The sequence below is a fragment of the Boleophthalmus pectinirostris genome, unplaced genomic scaffold, assembly GCF_026225935.1.
Source record: "Boleophthalmus pectinirostris isolate CB_2022bp ecotype Guang Dong unplaced genomic scaffold, ASM2622593v1 HiC_scaffold_14, whole genome shotgun sequence".
In the NCBI taxonomy this organism is placed as follows: Eukaryota; Metazoa; Chordata; class Actinopteri; order Gobiiformes; family Gobiidae; genus Boleophthalmus; species Boleophthalmus pectinirostris.
The window spans coordinates 21,794,635-21,817,779 of record NW_026571047.1 but is presented as its reverse complement, the minus strand read 5'-3'; the positions used below and the strand labels follow the sequence as shown (position 1 = coordinate 21,817,779).

General features: G+C 39.7%; 1 protein-coding gene across 1 annotated transcript in view; it reads left to right on the top strand.

The window, feature by feature from the left end:
* The window catches only part of sdk2b (sidekick cell adhesion molecule 2b), a 277,914-nt gene that overhangs the window by 56,375 nt on the left and 198,394 nt on the right, over window positions 1-23,145 (top strand). Inside the window, exon 4 of the mRNA XM_020918287.2 lies at window positions 20,697-20,830. Coding sequence (XP_020773946.2) covers window positions 20,697-20,830 — 134 coding nt within the window. The remainder of the gene's footprint in view (window positions 1-20,696; window positions 20,831-23,145) is intronic.

Here is a 23,145-nt window from a genome sequence, read left to right as displayed (position 1 = left end):
CATTTTTCTTATCCATCTCCAATGAGACAAGCAGGAGACACTACCAGCCCACTCACTGTAAAAATGCACATTTTTAGTTTTTCTATTTTGTTTGAGCCAGGTACAACAAAATTTCAAAAAACAGTAACAAAAACAGGGATATATACATGCATATCTGGGACCTGGTGCTCAAAAGGAGTAGGATGAAGTGTGTCCTGTTGCTTTACATAATCACGTGGTTCACACTTTTGCACATTTTTCAAGGATGATTCAAGCAATAAAAACCTCGGCCCGTCACGTCGCTTTGACCGCCCCCCCGCAGCCCTGTGAGGCAATCTTCAAAAATTGCCATGGCCTATTTTATTTTTTTTTTTTATTATTCTTTTTGCCAAATAATAACACGTCTGCATCTTGTATTTTGTTGATTTTTTCAATTAAAATTATGATATTTATATAAAGTATTTATATTTAAATTATTATATGATGTATTTACATTTGCTGCTAAATTTTCGTCACCTAACAAACTCGAGATCAAACAGTGACACGTGCAGAGTGCCATTAAGGACAGCAAAAGGCGAGTGTTAAAATACGAAAAGTTGACAGAGAGTGCCGAGTTTTGAAAGAACAGTGGACGACTATTTTTATTCTTTTGCTCAGTGTGAGGACCGTGCAGTTTGCCTGATATGTAAAGAAAGTGCGGCGATTTTCAAAGAATATAATCTGCGTCGTCACTACTAAACATGCGACAAAGAGGAACGAGAAAACGAGAGAAGAGAAGATTCGTCGGATGAAAGGCGGACTGGCAGCTCAACCGGCCCCCGTCACAGTCAGGAGCGATAGAGAAATGCAAGCTCCATGGAGACCAGCAAATCCAAATTCACTTTTTAGTACATTTTACCAACAGCAGTTTGTCAAGTAAGTTGCAGTCTCCCATTCAGAAAGCTCCACTGTGCTCTTTGATGTACATGTAAACATCATATTTAACACCCTGATCTAAGGTCCGTCCATGATCCTACGTCCCCACTCACAATTTCAAACACTAACACAACAACTGAGGCAAAGCGGAAGTGTCATGCCCAAGGAAACAACGTCAAACTTCATATCGGTCAACGAACCGAACTATTATCAGCCCATCGCTGTGGCCCCAGGTGAACTTTCTGTCTTCAAAAGTTGTGGTGTGTGACTCAGAAGAGACTTGAAGGAGTTTATCAAGGGTCAAACTTTGAGAGGTGGATAAATTGGTCAAAGCATGTCCAAAGTGTTGTTTTGCGGACTGTTCCCGAGCTGTAGTGGTCACAGTATTTCTCAAGGGAAACAACGAAGGTGATATAAGAGTAAATAAAAGTTGCTGATCCAAGTTACTGATGCAACCATAGACTGTGAAAAGAAATGGACTAAGAGAATGTGACGTCATCCATAGCGTTTGGCTCCCTGAGGCTGCAGTTATGGGGCGAATGTGGAGATGAGTTCCGTATTAGGAATAGGAATTGATTTACAGACAAAATGGCGAAATAAAACACCAGGATCGTGTAGAGCGGGTTAATACGAAAGAATAAAAGTGAGGAGTCTGACAGCAGCAGTTTTTTCAATACAGAGTGATTTGGAGCTGGAGTCAATGGAGCCGGAAGCGCATCCATACTTACCGTACTTTTCGGACTATAAATCGCACCAGCCAAAAAATGCGTAATGAAGAAGAAAAAAAGTTGCACCGAACTATAAGTCGCACTTTTTGGAGGAAATCTGTCTTATAAAGTCAGAAAACCAGGAATTAACATAATGTCACAGATGAACAGTTCTTCAGATTAAACTATAACATGAACAACAGAACAGAACAAGTTTACCAAACTCCCCATCTCACTCCAAATCACTAAATCCATTCAGTTCTTCATCCTCGGTGTCACTTCTGAGCAACTCTGCGACCTCAGGAGGTAAACGGAGCGCTGCTTCCTCTTCTGTGTAGCTTTCGTCAGACTCAGTATCAGTTCCAGACAGAATTATTCCGGCCTTTCTGAATCCCGACAGGATGGTTTTGGTTGTCACTGAAGTCCAGGCTTTGCCGACCCATCCAGGGACTTCCAGGAAAGTTGCATGGTGCACCCTCCCGGTTCCCGGTTTCTCGCGCACTCCAGACTTTCTTTCTGCTGCTCGATTACCAATTTCAGCTGCATATTTCACTACTTGCAACTTGTAATCTGCAAACTATGATTTTCTTTTTGGGACATTTGTGTTCAATCTTCTCAGTTGACTTTATAAATTTGTTTAAATTTTCGATTTTCAATATGTACAGAAGTAATGTTGTGATCAACTGACATGATACAGACAGGACAGCAGCTTTTTCTGCAGGAGACATGCGCAGTAGTGAAGTGACAATGGTACATGTCTAATAGGAGCAGCAGATACTAGCACACAAGACTAGAGCCTCTCACAGCTGTCAGTGTGAAAATTTTAATATATAAGTCGCACCGAAGTATAAGTCGCAGGAAACACCCAAACCATGAATAAAGTGCAACTTATAGTCCGATAAACAAGGTACTTCCAATCTGGAATGCTGTGGCTTGCAGGTTAACTATGTCCATTTATATATACAGTATATGAAACCAACAGACTAATGAAGAAAACTAAACTACAGTAGGAAGAGTCATTGGAGTGTGTAGTGGTTCTCGATCGGTACATCTTCAGGCTTTAATCTAACTTCTTTTCCAAATTATCAATGACGTTTGAATGTCGACGGTCCAACAATGGAAGAACTGAAAGAACTTTTTTACACCAAGGCCCATTATTCTCCCTGTAGTGAATAGGACAGCATTTGGCAGAGCTGTTTCCTTTGAAATGTGTGATTTGTTGGGTTACTTTGAGTTCATAATGTTGTGTATAATAGAGCCCTTTTAGTTCGTACATTTGCATGGTCTAGACTTCTGGCCATAAACAAACTAGATAAACTCAAGTATTAAATCTTACCATTGGCACACTTTAATACAGTTTCCAAAGTAAGCTCAAAAGTTCCCTATCATGTCCTATATTTTTCTGATCAGAAGTGTGAATAGTTCAGATTGGGTGGATTATGTAACTTTTCTGGGGGTTTTGTCATCTGCTTGCCTGGAATGTTCCACAATATGGCATTAAACTTCTGCCTATACCTTCTTGTTCCTTCTTGCTACGAGCAGTGTCACCTCTCCACAGATCTGACCTCGAGCCTGGCCTAGTGGCACTACCTGTTTATCCCCATGGAGGTAGATATGTTCAATGCCATACTGTGGAACATTCCAAGCAAAGGAACAACAACAATCAGATGGAAAACTCTCCCCGTGACAAAGAAACTGGCTTTAATTCCTCCTCATTCCAATGTCTACTGTTGTGTTCTAGGGCAAGACACTTCACTCCACTCAATTACCGTATTGTCTGGATTATAAGTCGCACTTTGTTTTCATGGTTTGGGTGTTTCCTGCGACTCATGCTCTGGTACAGATTATATATTAAAATTTTCACACTGACAGCTGCAAGAGGCTCTAGTAATCTGCTGCTCCTGTTACTTCCTGTACCACTGTCACTTCACTCTACTGCACATGTCTCCTGCAGAAAGAGCCTCTGTCCTGCTGCAAGTAGTGAAATATTCAGCTAAAACAGTAATTGAGCAGCAGAAACACAGTTTGGAGTGAGCGAGAATCTTGTGAGGGACTGGCAGAAAGCAGGGATGGAGAACACAGCTTCACGTTAGCCGGGACAGCACGCCATGCAACTTTCCTGGAAGTCACTGGATGAATCGACAAAGCCTGGACTTCAGTGACAAGCAAAACCATCCTGTCGGGATTCAGAAAGGCCAGAATAATTCTGACTGGAACTGATGCTGAGTCTGACGACAGCTACACAGAAGAGGAAGCGGCGCTCTGTTCACCTCTGGAGGTCGAGGAGTTGCTCAGAAGTGACACTGAGGATGAAGAATTGAATGGATTTATTGATTTGGAGTGAGACGGAGAGTTTGGTAAACTTGTTCTGTTCTGTTGTTTATGTTCTAGTTTAATCTGAAGAACTGTTCATATGTGACTTTAACAGTCTGTTGTCTCTGTTCTGTTGTTATTACTAGGACTTTCCTTTCAAATGTTGGTTCCTGGTCTCTGATTTTATGAAAAAAAATGTCCTCCGAAATGTGCGACTTGTATGTTTTTTCTTCTTCATTACACATTTTTTGGCTGGTGCAACTTATACTCCGGAGTGACTTATAATCCGAAAAATACAGTACCTGCTCCAGTCAAAGTATATTATTGGTCATACTAGGAAGAACACTTTTAAGTTTATAGCAGTTTGCAGGTTTAATTCCCTCTCTGACCTAATGTCTATCGTCATTGTGTTCTTAGGCAAGACACTTCACTCACATCGCCTATTCCAGTTACTACATTATAACTCATATTTGGAAGGGGATTTGACATAAAAACCGTGTAAAATGAAAACAAACTGTACTTTACATTAACTTCCATCTTGTACTTCCACTTGTTCCCCTCCACACATCTGTCCACGGACGTACGGGCAGGGATTTATCTGTCTGAAAACACAAGATTGTAGTTGAAATGTTGTGGAAGACAGTACATGCTCCAGGTTGACCCTCCGGACTGGGTGGGAGGACAGACCTGACATGTCCGGCGCTGTTGCCATAGTGAACTGACACAGAGACTGATCAATTAATGTCCCCTGTCTCGGACGCTGGGCTCCTGTCAGTGTCCTGCAGACTCCCCATTAGTCAAGACGCCCAGGAAATAGACCCAGCCTTCCTCTGTGTTTCACTGTGTATCCAAGTAAGTAAGTAATGGACTTCACCATCACAAGGAGCTGGACTTGACGTTTACTGTCTCAAAATGTGAAAAAACTAAACTTTTAACCAAAATTGCAGCAGTTAATAGTTATTCCTCTCTGTCTTATACATTGCGTTAGTACTGAGTCACGGTAACTAGCATGCTAATAGTGCATTTCCTGATTCTAGGACGATAAAGCACATTGTAATTTGATGCAGATGATCTATTTTGATCTCAAGAAACTGCTTTATTACTATATTTGTACTAGGCAAGACACATTCTCCTTAGTAACGTGGAAGAAAAATGGGGTACAGATGTTTTAAAGGTGCACTATTCTGCCATTGTGTCATTGGGCAAGACACTTTGCCAGAAACCCCCTTAACCATAACTAAAGTAGTGTTAAATCGGGTCTAAACCATGAAAAAACCTAAATTCTGAGACAAAAATAGGTTTAAACAACAGGACTAAATTAGAATGAGACTAGATTAGGGCCAGGACTAAACCGGGACTAAACCAGGACTATTTCGGGACTAAACCAGGACTAAACTGGACTAATTCTGGACTAAACCAGGACAAAACCTAAACTCTGAGGCAAAAATAGGTTCAAACAAAAGGATTAAGTTAAATCTAAACCAGAATTAGACTAGAATATGATCAGGATCTACACTGGGACTACATCAGGACTACACCGGGACAAAACCTAAACTCTGAGACAAAAATAGGTTTAAACAACAGGACTAAATTAGGTCTAAACCAGAATTAAGACTAGAATAGGGCCAGGAGTAAATCGGGACTAAACCGGGACTAAACCAGGACTAAACTGGAACTAAACCGGGACTAAACGAGGTCTAAACAAGAACTTTCTGTGCATTGGACTAAACCACTATAAACCAGGTCTAAACCAGGTCTAAACCAGGTATGAACCAGATCTAAACCAGTATCAAACCAGTAAATGAACAAGGACTAAACAAGAACTTACTGTACGTTGGACTAAACCATTACATGATAAAAGCAGAACTAAACCAGGTCTAAACCAGGTCTAATCCAGGTCTAATCCAAGAGCAGAACCTAAACCAAGTCTAAACAAGAACACACTACCTCCCACCTCCATCTTGGACTGAGTCTGGACTCTGTGTGGACTCCGTGTGGACTCTGTTACTCACTGGCAGCCATGTGAGCCTCCTGCCCCCGGTGACCTGTCCCTCTGGCTCTCAGGGGGGGGGTCTGGGGCAGGAGCGTCGTCTCACAGGGGCCATTTGTCTGCGTGTAATGGAGGTGTGAGGGCGGCCGGGCGAGGTCAGGCCCCTCTCGGCCCAGTGGAGAGCGACAGACACAGCCCCAAACACTCCCCATGTGCCTCAGACGGCCTTTTAGAGTCAGAGCTGGAGCACGGGAATGAAACACTGGATGTGATTCTGCGGGGTCAAAACAAGATACAAGACTCGCCACGATAATTACTATGTGGACTTATTGTCGGTCGCATTTTTATGAAGCACTTTTCCACCTTCAAGACACAGAGTTTTACATCAAGGAAACACTCGCCCAGTTTAAGATTTGAACTGCAGACAGTAAAATAAATAACACTTGTGTTATTCTATGGCCAATTATCGGTTCATTCTGACATTTACTGATTGCAGCTCAGGCTTTTTAATGATGCTCCCTATTTTGAAAAATGGTTTACCAGCTTTATCTTGTTTTGTGTCACTGGTATATAGTATTTTCAGTATTATAGTTTGTCGCAATACTTCACTGGAGTAATTTTGCTTCAGTTTGTTATTGTGACAGATCCATGTAGGTCTAAACCAAATTTAGAATAGAATAGGGTCAGGACTAAACCGGGACTAAATCTAAACTCTGAGACAAAAATAGGTTTAAACAACAGGACTAAATTAGATCTAAACCAGAATTAGACTAAAATATGACCAGGTCTAAACCGGGACTAAACCTGGATTAAACTGTGACTAAACCTGGACTAAACCTGGACTAAACCGGGACTAAACCGGGACTAAACCAGGACTAAACCAGGACTAAACCTAAACATTGAGGCAAAAATAGGTTTAAACAACAGGACTAAATTAGATCTAAACCAGAATTAGACTAAAATATGACCAGGTCTAAACCGGGACTGAACTTGGATTAAACCGGGACTAAACTGGGACTAAACCGGGACTAAAGCAGGACTAAACTGGGACTAAACCGGGACTAAACCGGGACTAAACCTGGACTAAACCGGGACTAAACCAGGACTAAACCTAAACACTGAGGCAAAAATAGGTTTAAACAACAGGACTAAATTAGATCTAAACCAGAATTAGACTAAAATATGACCAGGTCTAAACCGGGACTAAACCGGGACTGAACCTGGATTAAACCGGGACTAAACTGGGACTAAACTGGGACTAAACTGGGACTAAACCGGGATTAAACCGGGACTAAACCGAGACTAAACCCGGGACTAAACCAGGACTAAACCTAAACTCTGAGACAAAAATAGGTTTAAACAACAGGACTCTGTTAGATCTAAACCAGAGTTAGACTAGAATAGGGCCAGGAATAAACTGGGACTAAACCAGGACTGAAGTGGGAATAAACCAGGTCTAAACAAGAACTTTCTGTTCATTAGACTAAACCACTATATAAAGCAGGACTAAGGCAGGTCGAAACTAGGTCTGAACCAGGTCTAAACCAGTATCAAAACAGAACTGAACAAGGACTAAACAAGGACTTTCTGTACATTGGACTAAAGCATTACATTATAAAAGCAGAACTGAACCAGGCCTAAACCTGAGTGTGCAAAAATATCGATGTATCATATTGTTTAATGTGATGATACGTTATGATACCGTGAGCTGCTGTATGGATATAGAGTATTTTTTGGTTTATTTTACTACATTATCTTGTTACAGCGCTACAGTTTTGTGTGATTGTTTAGTGGAAGGAAACTCCTTTATGCAACACATTTGACATTTTCACTCTTTTGATGAGTAAAATATTTGTGTTTCATATGAACTTTGCAGAAGAAGTGAGACTTTTAGTATCACAGTCATGATTTAGCCTTTATTTTTTATTGCACCTTATTGTATCATTTTGAGATATATCGTATCGAATTAAAAGTGAACTGTATCGAGGTATCATATTGTCAACTTCTTAATGATACTCAGTCATAGACCTATGTAATGCACCTGTCTGTCTGAATATAATAGTAGTTTGCTGTTCTTCAGGTTCAAATGCTCCAATTTAGACTTTGTTTGTCCTTGGGAACAGGTTTAGTCCTACATGTAACAGGAGTGAATAAGAATGACATTGTGTTTTCTTAATCACATTGGATGGAATAATTAGTTTCTTGTAGCCAGTTGGTGCATGACATTGACTGAATATTGAGTTAATTTGATTTCAATCTCAAGTGATAATAGAATGATGAATCCTTATCTTGTTATAACAGACTGGAGTCACAAATATAGGCAATGTGTGCTGTGGAACATGACTGGATGTACTAAAATATAACTTTTCTTTTTTTAATCTCCATGGAGTGGCATTAGAAGTACTTTTTACTTCAGCCTAAAACCTTTCAGTCATGATCCATGGGGTTATAGTCTGTTGTGTATGTTTTGTTTTGTTTTGAAATGCTGCAAAATGACAGATTAAACTATTAAACCCTCCACCGTGTGACGTCATGAAGTGGTAGTTTTCAAGCTAACAACTACTTTTACCTTTTGTTCAGTTGAGATCCAGATCCAGATCTAGTGAAGTTGTATGGTGTTTAAAATCTGCAACATCACAACATCACAAGGTGGAGGAGTGAGCAATGTTTTCAATTTGGGAGAAGAACTCAGCCTAAATACGCAGGATGAGTGTGTTAAATGTGTGGAAATGAAACAAAACACAACTCCAGGTTATGTTCCTGATAAGGAAATAACATTTTAACATAGAAGTAAAATAGTTTAATATGAGCACTTTAAGTCATTGTTTCCCAAAGACTGGATCGCGACCCTCCGGTAGGTTACAAGAGGTTTTTTGGGGGTCACCTTGTCATGATCTGCATGTAGGTCTGTGATACACAGTTGTAAACATGGATCTGTGACCTTATTGTCATTCTGGATAAACACTTCATCAGAATATCCTGTCCTCAGTAGGGCCAGTGTTTCTATATTTATTCTTTTCATTTCTACATACATGTGTGAACTGGGCTTTTTTGTGCTCACAAAAATGAAGACAAAGCACAGAAACAGACTGAATACTGCTCCTGATCTGCTGCTGCGTCTCCTCCTGCACCCGGACTGGAACGAGCTACAAAAACACAGTGGATTCTTTTATTGCTGCTTCAATGACTGTTTTTCATTGTTTAAAACTTGAGCAACACTTATTCTTCAGAGAGACACGATCACTCAGTCAACAATAAAACATCCTCATTAATGTTCAATAATGGTCAAATCCTCCTTTATTTATTTTGTGATTTACAAATAATGTCTATTGACTCGGTTTGTGAAGGTTTGTGACTTTTAAAATATGGGTCCCCAGTAGGCCTGTAACGAGAACATATTTTGCTGGACGATTAATTGACCAAGAATTTATTGCGATAAACGATAATATTGACATTTTGTGACCAATATCAACTAATATAATGACCATGGAAAAAAAATGCAAATACACCCTTTCAAAGATCAATACACTTTACTTTCTAAAGAACATTTAACACAGGAACTGTAAGACAACCAAAAACAATAGGCCAAAATAAAACAGACTTAATATAGGACTAGCCTAATGTAGTCTGGCTCACAGCAAGGACTTGTTCACAAAAATACACTTGAATAAACCATTGTTGAACCAAACACAATCAAAGCAATAAATAAAATGGATTATTAAGTTTATGTAACAAAATTACCCTTAAAAGTTATTTTAGTCACTGACTTACATTGGAATATTGTGTCTCGTCTCTCAGTGGCTGCGGCTGTGAGACTCGGCATTTTGGTCGTGAAGTGTTCGTATGAACCCGTGACACATGATCCTGATTCACCATGAGGGAGCCACTGTCCTGTCTGTATCGTGTTGGTTTCTTGTGGGATTTCGGGTTCTCTCGGGGGTTAGGCTAGTTCTGTCGCTCGGGTTCGGGTTTATATCGGCTGTTGTGTCACGTCTAGAGCAGAGGTAAGACTCAAAATGCAAAACTGCTTCAAAATATTTAACGACAAAACCAAAAAAATCCCAAACTCAAAACTAAACAGCCATGACACGAGACAAGGAGAAACTCTGACAGAGGCAATGGACCGACAAAGGGCAGAGGACACGGGGAAGGAGGTGAAACGCAAAGGGTGCAATAACCCTGTGTCAAAAATGACACATATTTAGATCTTTTGTCACTCTTAGTATAAAGATGCCGAGATGTATTTACTATCTTTCTATATCTTTATTTTATGCCTTATTTGACTCCAGTCCCTAACTATTTTTTTTTTGTATATTATAATTATTAATGTGCAAGACACCCACTGGTAAAATCTACCCGTATACAATACTTGTGCCTTATTTGCCACCAGTCCCTTACTATTTTTGCTACTTTAAAAAAAAATATTATTATTATTTATATTTTTGCATACTATAATTACTATTGTGATGTGTGAGCAACTGTCTCCAACTAATTTCCAGTCTAAAGATGTCCCTTTCTGTGTAACATTGTTTATCTAAGACACCCTCTGTTAAATCTAAAAACACAAGTATTTTCCATTCAGTTATGTCCAAATTCACCAAGGTGTCTAACCAAAATTGCCATCATAGTTCACAATGAACATGGAATTGGATAACAGCTACAATTCAGTTTTGAAGTGGCAATAATAATAAAACCAGATGAAGGAAACAGCTAGTGGGCAAATGAAATTTTAAAAACAGCACCACTCCACTCGTATGTCAATCCTTCTTATCATTATTGAATAAAAGTGCTACAAAATCATTATGAGTCTGGCAGTCATTAAAACCAGCCCTGGATCGCAACATAAATAAATCGATCCAAGAGAGAGTAATTGCATGTGAGGGCGATTTTGTTTTGCTTCTGGGTTTGTCTATGAATCGCGCAGTTGGCCAAGACTTTTCTGAACAGCTGTCCGGCCCGCCAGGCTCTCCGGTGGACAGCTACATCTTTGGGAGAATAATAATGGGGAAAGGAAATTGGTTCGGACTAAAAGAGAAAGACACGGCCATAAAACGCAGATAGAAAGGAGACGTGCTGGTACATATCTGATTTGACCGAATTTGCAGCGCTGCGGCTTGATAAATCTCCACATCAGGCTGGCTACGTGCTAAGAAGTCGTTACGAGAAAAAAACGTATGACAGCTCCTCGTGTCAGAATCAGGAGAATGAGGAAAGAGAGACAGAGAACAGAGGCAATGAGAATGAGAATTTGGTAATGAAAGAACAATTTAAATGACCCTGTTTTGCCTTTATAAACATGACATGCTTCTCCAGATACGACACAGATGTTAAAATCAAATATTTGTGTTACTGGTAACAATTGTAATGCTGATTTGTTTTTAAAGGTCCTGTATTACTCAAAATTGACTGTTAGCTTTAAACCATGCTCTAATGAAACAGACCCGGAGCTGTGTTTTCCTTCTTTCACACATGTTTGAGTAATCCTTTATTATTAGTCTGTTTACATCAGTGGCGGTGTTAGCAATTTGAGGGCCCTGGGCGAACTTGAGTTTGGGACTGTCACTATAATGCACCATTTTTTTGTTTTATTTTTTTGATATATTTATTGATCTGTTTCCCCCATTGTTCTTGAGACATGCACATCTCTTTTTATTTGAATTATGGTGGATTGGAAACTTGTCTTAATTACTGAAACGAATCACCGTATCGAAAATGATTTGCGTCCAGTTGTTTATGTGTCTGCAAGCCTAGTCCGCTATCCACACAGCTTTGAGCATATTTGTTTACGTTTTACAGAAACAAAACTTAAAACTGCATGGCTCATTTGCATAAACTAAGTGCTCAAAAAACAGCTCGCTATTGTGCGCTGAGGCGGTTCAGCTTCTGTCGGACTAAAGGACATGACTCAGTGGAATATGATGTGTTCTTTCTGTGACAGAGGGGTGTTCTGCTGATGGTGAGTCTGTTCTGTGCTTCTGTCGTGTTGGTTCATGTTAAACTTTACAGAAATTATAAGTCTGACATATATTCTAGCCTCTTAGCGTTTTGGTGGTGAATTACTTTGCAGCACATAGACCTATGTCTGCTTATCTTATCTGCTTAGTGTTTTTAGGTGCCCGCACAGTGCCAGATCAGATTTGTACTCAGATTAATTCATGGGAGCTGGAGGCACCAGATCGTTCCATCTTTGGAGCCATTTTCCATCAGATTAGTGTGGACAAACACTGCATCCACAACAAAAATGACTCAAAGACATACTAGTGTGGATGGGGCCTTAGTTAGGTAGCCTACTAGGTAACCAGAACTGAAAGTAGTCTATTTTATTATTTTTTTTTGCTAGTACTACCGTAATTACATTTTTGTTTACATCCATTACATATGATTATTATTTTTTTTATTATTATTGTTTAAAAGTAAACTACTCTCATTTAATGTCATCCTGAGAGAAAATCTAATTACGGACATTAGTGGCACTGAGGGCAATTGGTTGGGGGCCCCTCCAGGTTTGGGGGCCCTAGGCAGTCGCTTACTTGTGCCTGATGGTAGCACCGCCTCTGGTTTACATCTCCAAAGCTCAAAATACTCGGTTGCGCCTTGCAGTTTTCAAGTTAACCGCGACCTTTTATGTTCTGTTCTGTAGAGATGGGCAATTCCACAGCTGAAAATAGCTGAATAATTCTAGTGAAGCTGGAGCACATCCTGTATTGACATCACGAGGTGGGACAGAGCGTAGAACTCAGCCTAAATATGCAGGGTTTGTGTGTTAAACATGTGTGAATGAATGATGAGGAAACAACATAATAACATAGATTAGAAAGATTAAGTTTAAGATTATATGGGCGGTTTGAACGTCAATTCTGCGTAATATTTTTTCTTTGACTCTAACTAAAATGCTGATTTATGTTTCCACTCAGTATCAATTGACACTATTTCTTAACCTTGTTGAACTCTCTCCAACTGCTTGGCTTATTAATGAATTAAATGACCCAGAACAACCCACTGGAAGCCCATGACCATGTTTCTAATAAAAATAAACACACACAAACGCTGGAACTCCACTGTTTCCAAACCCTGGGTGCATTACTCATTTGAACACAGTCCCAGTGATACAAATATCAAGTTGTTTTCCCATAATTGGCTTAATTTAAATGCATCCCTGGTGTTCTGTGCTGTGTGATCCCTTAGGCTCCGTAACACAGTTGAGATGTGACCCACCATGGGCCCAGTCTTGATTACCAGCCAAGAGCGGAGAGCGCAGCAGGAGAGCGCATTCAAATCAGCGAACAGAGCCAAAGTACCTCAAGCTTTCAAATCAGGACTGTGCACAAAGTTGGGTTGACGCAATATTTATTTATACTGGTATTTCAGATCTTTTTAAGGCCGGCTATTAGAGGGGTTTTAAAGCTTGTTATACTGCGTCACACATCTCTGAGTCAGTTAATTGGGGTACTTGGTGACGATTATTCATCCAGTATAGCTCTTTTCAGCTCCTATAAGTAGCAAAACTGCTTTATGGAAAGTCCATAAATAGCATATAGGTACAGAAGGTAATTGGGCTGGATATCATTAACAAGTTGCTGATATGATACATACTTCGAATCAATGCACTTTCGATTCGATACGATATGTTTCAACTCGATTTGATACGTTTCAATAAAAGATAAAGGCTAAATCATGACTGTGACATTGAAAGTCTTTGTTAAACCACTTCTTGTGCAAAGTTCATATGAAACACAAACAATTTAATCATCAAAACAGTGAAAATGTCAAATGTGTTACATAAACAAGTTTTCTTCCTCTAAACAAGCAACAAAACTGTAGCTGTAACAGAAAACAGTTTAGTGAAATCTAACAAAAATACTCTTGGCAATATTTCGATACAGCAGCTCACTATATCGATACTGTATCATCACATTAAATGATACGATATATCAATATTTTGATATTTTTGAACACACCTAGAAGGTAATGTAATGTAAATTGATTTATGTATTGGGCTCACATGCATTTTGCTTCTGTTTTGGTCATATAACATCTTCAATATATGTTTGATGAAATATTTCTTTAGTACTGTTCGAGGAGTCGTCTGTTCACAAAGTTCTGACCTGTAACTTCGCCTGGAGATATTATATGCGTGTCTCAATAAGTTGTAGCCAGACTCAACATTTCTGAGTATGAATGTGGTGCAGATTGTCAGCCTCACTTCCATTAGTCTGCGTGTGACCTCGGAAAATATACTTTTTTTTTTTTTGCCGTACTGAAATAAAGTGTAATTGCACATCCACTACAGTAGTTGGCAGTGACTCTCTCATCGTCAGAGTGTGCACAGGGAGTATTAGTGCTATATTGTTGTTTTTTTTGCACACACAGCACAGAGCAGGAGATATGAAGTGTAGAGAACAAACTGTATGTAAAGCGTACATGTAGTGCTCGACTTCACTGTGACTACGGTGGGAAACGAGGAAAGACCACTGTGTTTACTGTGTCTAAAAACGTTGGCAGCGGACAGCATGAAGCCAAATAAATTACGGCGTCACTTAAAGACATTACACCCCAATCATGCTGAGAAGACGCTTGAGTTTTTTTAGCGAAAACATGCCGAATATTACCAGCAGTCATCCCACTTTGTGAATGCTGCTTCAGTAAGCAATCGAGCTCTGTTCACGTCATATACGGTGGTGAACCAAACAGCAGAGGAGATGGTACTGCCGAACTATAACACGGATATCACAGTTAAAAACAATTAGGACACGGAGTGGATCACCTCATGACACAGGTGAGCACAGCGCAGAATACGGACGGACACATGCATCCATATTCTGTCGTTGGAGTCACTTTGGAGACGCGACTAAAACATTTGCTTTCGTATGTCGGCGACTGAAGGCGAGGGTGAAATTTGTCCACGTTTGGTAGTGGTTCTGTAGAGGTGGGAAGGGCGCAAAATGTTTTCTTCTTCCTATGAGGGGCGTGACAGAAAATAATTGAGAAGCACTGTCTTATAGAGAAAGAGAATTTAGATGACCTCTTTTTATGCTCTTCGTAAGAAAATGTACATAGCGCCGTTTTAAATAGAAAAAAAGCCCACATTTTTACATAGTCAGATGCACTCGCTGACAGGCCGTGATAGCCCTGGTTACTGGATCCAAGCTAGCCATGCAAACAGACACATTTATCTCCATTTCATCTGGACAGGTAAAGAGCGTTCTCAAACGCGTTTCCGAAAGTGTCCCGGCAAACCACCTGGGATTCATTTAGTGCTTTGGACACTTCCCGCCGGCCCGCGTCCCTGAAGGCATCCATAATTCATCGGCATGTGTCCAGGATGTCACCATTCCACCGAGCTACTATTAAATATTTACCGCAGATCATAGCTGCAGCCACTCAGCCCTGCCAGCTCCTAAGGAAGTCTGTTTTTGGTCGTAGCCCCACGCCAGGAATCCCAAATGAGCCCGGAGACCAGTTAGCTCACACATATTTGAAACTCAATCAATCTGTAAAGACATCTCGCTAGTCGTCGTGCCGTTCGTGGTGAAAGTTAATGGCCAAATGATGCCGCATAGGGAGCGGTCCCGGTGCCCGTGGTTTGGGTTTTCTTTCATCTGCGTGTGAATTTGACCGCGAGTGTGCTTTTTAGAACATCCTTATTTAAATTAGTTTTACCTACGATTTCTCCTTTACACTCTCGCACCCTTGATACAGCACAGCAGGCTCAGATCTCCCCCCAGCAGAGAGGAAGGTCAAACCACATTAATGAGCCCAGGGAGGAGTGCAGTACTAAAGAGGTCCACTGTTCAACGGAGTTTCAATATAATGTAATTTGAAAGGCTATTTAGTGTAATTTATCTACCGTTCTGAGTTTGGAGGATGTTTTTACAGTGGAGAGAGCGTTTACCTATAATCTACGACACCCGTTTTATAATTTGCACAATCCCAATATTCATCTAAAACAAATTATTAAAAGAAACTGCATTGACTTCCACATTAGAAGACTCTGGTGCCCAAACGGGAGCATCTCGAGGACAGCTGCTCATCACATCACACTAGAGCAGCAGGTTTTTTTTTCACTTGTCCCAAAATGACTATGTGACACTGCCGAATTAAGGCACGTATCACAGATTAAGAAAATAAAACTGGAGAACGAAGCAGTGGGCGTACGCTGGTGGCGGTGAAAACGGGGATTGAAGATTAAAGACGGCTCAGTTAAAGATACACAAATCGCTCCTAATACAACTTTGGGTGAGTAAATGGTGAAGAGAAACAACCATAGGTGGAGTTTGCGGGGGTCAGGAGGTCACTGTCCTCTCTAGAGACTGAAATATGTCACAACATTGAGTCTATAATATGGACAATACCAATATTTAATTTAAAAATGTATTAATGTTTTAAATATGTCAATAAAACAAAAGGGTTGTATGAAATAAATCCTAGTCTGAACCAGGACTGAACCAGGACTAAACCAGGACTGAACCAGGTCTAAATCAGCCCACTACTACTGATCATGTGTGCTGTGTAGTTTGGCTTTTTGAGAGGCCTATGAACACTACTGTTGTATGTGCAATAACATTAGAACTATTCTGTGTCATGTCACAAAATAGTTATAATTCACAGCAGTGTGGACAGTAAAGCTTTAATTTCATTGTACAGGGCAAAGCATTTCCTTCCTGTGCACATGACAATACACACTTTAATACATGAATCTAGTGCCCTGATGTTAAAATGTTTGCCCCAGCGCAAAAGTCAAACTTCACTTATGGAAACGACTATAAAACGCTTAAAAATCCAGAAAGTTGAATTTGCATTGTAGGTCTGCTCTAACTCTCAAATCTGATTGATACATATTTACCCATAGTGACCCAGGCCCGCAATTTATCGTATTGTTTAAGCAAATGTACTTCTTTGGACATTTTGCACGACTGTCAGAAACCTGCCAGATTTCCATGGTAATGATTGTTTTTGACGTCCAATCCTAAGCTCTATAATACTTGTTCCATCTGAGAAGACATCGGACCAAAAAGTTACAAAAATATGAAGTAAAGCAGAGCAGTGGAAGGCTTCAGTGGATGTGATCAGACTGTAGGAGAAATATAAGTGGAGCAGGGCACTCAGCTGGAACGGACAATCTACCTCTAGATTGTTGAGCAGGCTCAGATGATAGGAAAATATTGATTGTAAACATTGTCGGGGCTGTAACATCAGGCAGCAGGAGGCCTCTCTCCTTCAGTGGGTGCTAAATTGACATGGGAAGTCCACAGGAAGGTTTGATTGAGACAACGGGAAAGGCACAGCACTAGATCCATACAATATTGTATTGTGTGGAAGGCAATTCAAGACAGATTGTAATATTTGATGGCACCAGACATCAAAGATGACAATCTCAGTGCAAAAAGATGAACTGAGGAAATGGTCAGTGAGTAAAGAGCATTATAATGTTGACCATGGACTTGAACAGGGAAAAAATGTTAAATATTTCACATTTAGACCAGGGATCTCAAACCAGTAGCTCTCCACCCCCTTTCAAGTAGCTCGCCAAAGGATTTCTGAATTATATATTGTGCTAAATAACTAAAATTTGATTAATTACTTACTAAATCATGTCATTTTGATTCCTAACTTCTATAGTAATAAATGAATAATGGTTAATGTACCCTGTCTAAAGCTTGCCATAGCTCTTCTACTTTTTCAATTTCTTTAAAATGAGTAGCTCTCTGGCATTTTCATTTCATAAAGGTAACTCACTATGGGAAAAAGGTTGGAGATGCCTGATTTAGACAGATTTTTTTCTTACAAACTAATACAACTGATGTAAGTCTGGGAAGAATATATATATATATATATAAAAACTTGCGCATGAAAATGTGTGTATGAATTGTACTATACAAACTTGTCTTTCTTTGCCAACCAAGGAAACAAAATTATAAGAATACAATTATTGTGTTAAATGTAAAACTGTTTAGGATTAGATGAATCTATATCACTGACAACTGATTACTTGCTTGTTTTAAAAGCTGCTTGGTTAGTGACAATGTGACTTTTGCAAACTAGTAGGGGTGTAACAATATCCAAGCCTCACGATACGATATCGTCACGTTATGAACCTCACGGTACGATATTTATTGTGATATCGCAGGAATGCTCACGATATGATGGGGAGGCTCACAATTAGGGATGTAACAATATCCAAATCTCTCTGTACGATAGTTTCACGATATACATCTCACGTTATGATATTTATTGCGATATTTTGTTTAGGCTAAACTGCTGAAACTGTTAATATGCTACTTTTTCCTCTTAAAATGCCTTGACAAGACTCAATCCAAAGAACTAAGACTTAAAAGTGCTTAGAACTGTTATTTCTTGTAGTCTGCACTGAAATGGAGCAAAGGATCATGGTCTATGTAGTTCCCTCTGTTTTTTAACTATTGCTGCACCATAACTCTCAATTTAAGCAAAGAGACATGTGATTTGATATATTGTGATGGTCCACGATGTTACTGTGAGAACTTTGACGATACGATATCACGATATTTCGGTTATTGTTGCATCCCTACAAACTCGCTGTCTGTTTTTGGCCAGATGCTCTGCCTTTTGAAACCATCTTCAGTAGTTATTGGGATGAAGTTAGGTTAAATATCTTGACCATGACGATATCCTACACTGTGTTCAGAAGACGACTGCTTTTATTGCGACCCAAAGAGCTCGAAAGCCCTGACGTACAAATTCGCTCTCAAACATCCGCTCCCCCGTCCCCTCTCAAATACTAATAAACATGCTTCGTTTTCAGTCCTGTTCAAAAACGTAGTGTAACTATTGATAAAAGCAAATAGCTCAAAGGCTCTGCTGTATGAATTCTACGTGTCTTCCCGTTTTTTCCCCCCTGAGTCTCCACGCTTGTATGTTATTGGTTAATTTGGGTCGGCGTCGCGATCCACCATCCAAATGATCTCCTCTGGATTGCCCGCTGAAAAATGGCAGAGCGCCTATTTGCCGTGAACAAGGGAAGCCATTATTGTTTCCTGCCAGAAGCTCTCACTGCCAAAAACGCTGCGGAGTACGTGAAGCGAGGTACAAAGATCCAATTAAAAAGCGATGGGTAATTATGCGAGGCTATCATATTTCAGCCTCGGCCATAAGGAGCTATGTGAACAGAGGAGCCTGTCAATATTTCTGCCCCGCACACTCAGCATCTGCACATTGTTTACACATTGTAAATCGATACACCTAATGCTGCTTGAAGAGTCTAATTAAAATGTTAAAATGTTTAATGCCTGGGACTGCCGTGGGATCAAGTGTGGAACGTATAACAAGTCTTATTTAGAGCTAATTAAGTTGTACTTTGAAGGATGAACATGCAATCAGTTTTTTTCTATTAGCGTTTTGATCTTGGCAAAGCCCTGTAAAGTGTTTGGTAATTGTTTGTTTCCCCAGGCTTAATCCGCAGACTAATGCATTCACTTATAACATTAGCTATAGAACTTTAAAGTGCTTATGACAGGTTTCTATGTTTTTAGTTCGGATTTCTTCTTTCTGTTTCAAAGTAGTCTGCAGATAGGACAGAAATTGATGTATTTCCATAACAGTGGTGGAATGTAACAAAAGTAAATGTGGTAAAGTAAAAATTATGTAAATTAAGTAAAAAAAAAAAAAAAAAAAAAGGTGTATTTCAAGTGCATGTATTTCTCTTCATTTGAGAGAAGGTATCTTACTTTTCATTCCTGTTAAACTACAAAGTATTTTTTTGTTTTATTGTGTGAGTCCTGCTGCAAAGGCTGAGTGGTTTATATTAACACATTTGTACTTTGAGCAAAAATATACAAATTAAAAAGTTCTATTGACCAAAATTCAGCACAAATCTGTATCAAAATCAATACATTTGAAGTGTTATAAAAACATAAAATCTATGTGAAATACTTTTTAATTAGGTACATTTTCTAAAAAGTACTTTAATACTTTAATTTGAGTAGATCTTTTCATGTGATACTTTTACTGGAGTATTTTTTTTGCTCCAGTACATGTATTTTTACTTAAGTAACTAAATTGACTACTTCTGACTCCATTGTTGTTTATTTTATTTTGCTAAATGAGGGTTTAAACCACACATGTCAAACTCAGGCTCGGGGGCCAAATTTGGCCCACGATATAATTATATTTGGCCCACGAGATCATATCAAACATGTATTAGAGCTGACCCGCCGGTTACAGATAGACTATAGAGACATTATTTATTTAATATTGTGTTATTATTTTATATTATACTTGTTCTGGATTCAATGTTTAAGCAAAACTATTATTAAACATTTATTTTAATTAGAAAAGGTTTGTACCATGCCTTTTAATTTTGGCCCTCTGTGAATTTGAGTTTGACACCCCTGATTTAAACTGTCGGAAAAATGTGTTACTTGCATGTAAATTGTCCCAGCATTTTGAAGAACAGCTTACCGAATTTTTTTTTTTTTATATTCTAATGAAAATATTCCCACCTTCTTAGTCCTTTCTCTCACTCTAATGTGGAACCACGACAGAGAAACCACTGACTGGAATAGGCAGTTGTTTACACATGGTACTCATCCAGAAAAGTCACTCATTGGATAAAATGATCTTCCCCTGCTAGAGTTGCTTCTTTATGATCCTCATCCATGTCTTTTCCAGTCTGCAGTATCATCTCTTCGTCCCTCTTTTTTGCTCAGATTGTTTCTTTTAATAGACTGCAGGGAGCAAATGGCGTTTTCCTGAAATAGACGATACAAAAACACATGCCCTTTAAGCTAAGTGGTGTTTTGTGTTTTGTTTTTCAGAGCCATTACACTGGACAACACACTGGTCATCCTGTCGGCGGTGGCTCCAGACGCAGGACGGTACTATGTCCAAGCTGTAAACGACAAGAACGGAGAGAATAAGACCAGCCAGCCCATCACCCTGTCTGTGGAGAGTAAGTGAAACATGGGCTTTTACTACTCACTCTTAAAGCTGCACTGTGTAACTTTTAGGCTGGGAGTCTGTCACATGCCTGTTTCTATGGACATGTCATTGCCCTGCCTGGAATGTTCCACAGTATGACATTAAGCAGCTCTACCTTACATTTATTCAAGTACAGGTGGTTGTATAGCTCAAAAATACCAAGAAAAACAGGCATTGTGACTGTCAGCAGGGTCACCTCTCCACAGATCTGACCTGTAACTTTGTTTGATCTCTGGTTTGATCTCCATGAAGATAGAAAGGTTTAATACCATAGTGTGAAACATTCCAGACAAAGCAATAACATCTCCATGGAGAAAAGCATTTGACAGGCACCAGAAAAGTTAAACAATACACCTTTAAACTATGAAACAGCAAAAACAAACAAGAATACATTTGCTATTTAAAGAGATAGTCTGGAATTTTGGACATAGCACCTCATTTCCTGGTGAGCCAGAGTGTTGGAGACATGTGGAGACAGTTTTTTAAATATTCCATCCAGTCCTTGTATTTGCAGAGGTCGCTGGTGCTAGGCTAGTGCATGTCAATGGCCATAGTTATCCTGCCACTAAAAACAGTCTTACCCACTCCACAAAACACCAAAACAAATCTATTATTACACCAGACTGTCCATGTAAACGTCTGTTGATAGAATAATTTTAGAAGTATAATCAACGTTGCATTTGAAGGATTTATGTCTGAGCTGCAGCAGTGAGTTCCTGATAGAAAGCTTGGTAGTGGCGGACTGATATATGAGAAAATAGTCCCTCAACATGCGACGATTCATGCAATGCAAAGTTAGTTTTATTTCAAACATTATTATTATATCGACACAGACGTTTACATGGACAGTCTGGTGTAGTAATATATTAGTTTTGGGTGTTTTGTGGAGTGGGTAAGACTGTTTTTAGTGTCAGGCTAACTATGGCCATTGACATGCACTAGCCTAGCACCAGTGACCTCTGCAAATACAAGGACTGGACGGAATATTTTAAAAACTTTCTCCGCACATCTCCAACACTCTGGCTCACAAGGAAATGAGGTCCTATGTCCAAAATTCCAGACTGTCCCTTTAACATTGCCTGTATTAATCAGCGTTATCAAAAAGTGTACATTAGCTTCAGGTAACAGATATGTCCTGGATGTCTCCTTGAGGTTCCACTGTTCATAAAAGTTCTTCCATATCCTCCCTCAATCAATATTTTCCTTTGATCTCCAGCAGAGCCTTGAAATGATCCTGGATACATTTCTCTTTCCTATATAGACTAACCCAGACATGAGCGCTTCTGGATGAGCGCTACTACAAATCACATTTTGCTCTGTCACGCTGTTCCACGTTAGCGTAATACACTGATTAAACAATGGGTACATCCAGAGGAATCATTTGCATAAACTGAATATGTTTAAATATCCTCCTCGTTATAAATTTGCCCGTATTGATATAAAAGAATACCCACCGTTACATACGCGGATCTTCAAGGAATGCTTGAAGAGATGCAAGAATTAAGGGCTGCCCTCTATCTCTCCGCACACTCTTTATTTCTTCGTTTTACAGCAGTTGGATTCTCATCTCATTGGTCAAACTTGAGAGCTTCTTCTTATCATATTTGGGGAGACAGTAGTTTAGTTTGTAAGGTTTGTCCATTGACATGAAGGTTGGTGTTTAAAATCTCGCTCTCAGTGTACGATTCAAGCTCCTATAGCTGAATGCTGTTGTTGTATCCTTGGGCAAGACACTTAACCCACCTTGCCCCCAGCGTCTGTGTACACTGATGTACGAATGTGAATGTAAATGGATGAGAGGGTCCTTGATATAAAGCTTTTTGAGTTCCTTGAAAGTGGAAAAGCCCTGTATAAAATGTGACTATTTACCGAAGTGACCAACTTAACCTTGTCTGGAGTAAGATAAGAGTTCAGCTTCAGTTACCACCCAATAGAAAGTCATCCAACTACGTAGCACCGGTAAACAAGGTTAAAGTTACCTCATTAACTCTCTATTCCAGCTTCGTAGTACAGGCCTGAGATACAAGGTTTTCACTTGAACCAGGGCAGTCGATAGAAATTTGTGGGCCTTGAGGCAAGAAGACTCACATGGGCCCCCTCTAAGGTAAATAAATAGGATCAAGGTCCAGTTCTGGGCCCCTAAAACTCCTTTATCCCCCCCGTCTACTAGTCTGATTCATCAGCCGGTTTCACTTCGTGGAAACCGTCTGATTCATTCACTCAACGGTAGGCAGGTACTTTTTTATTTACCGTATTTTCCCGGGCTATTAGACGCACTCTTAAGCC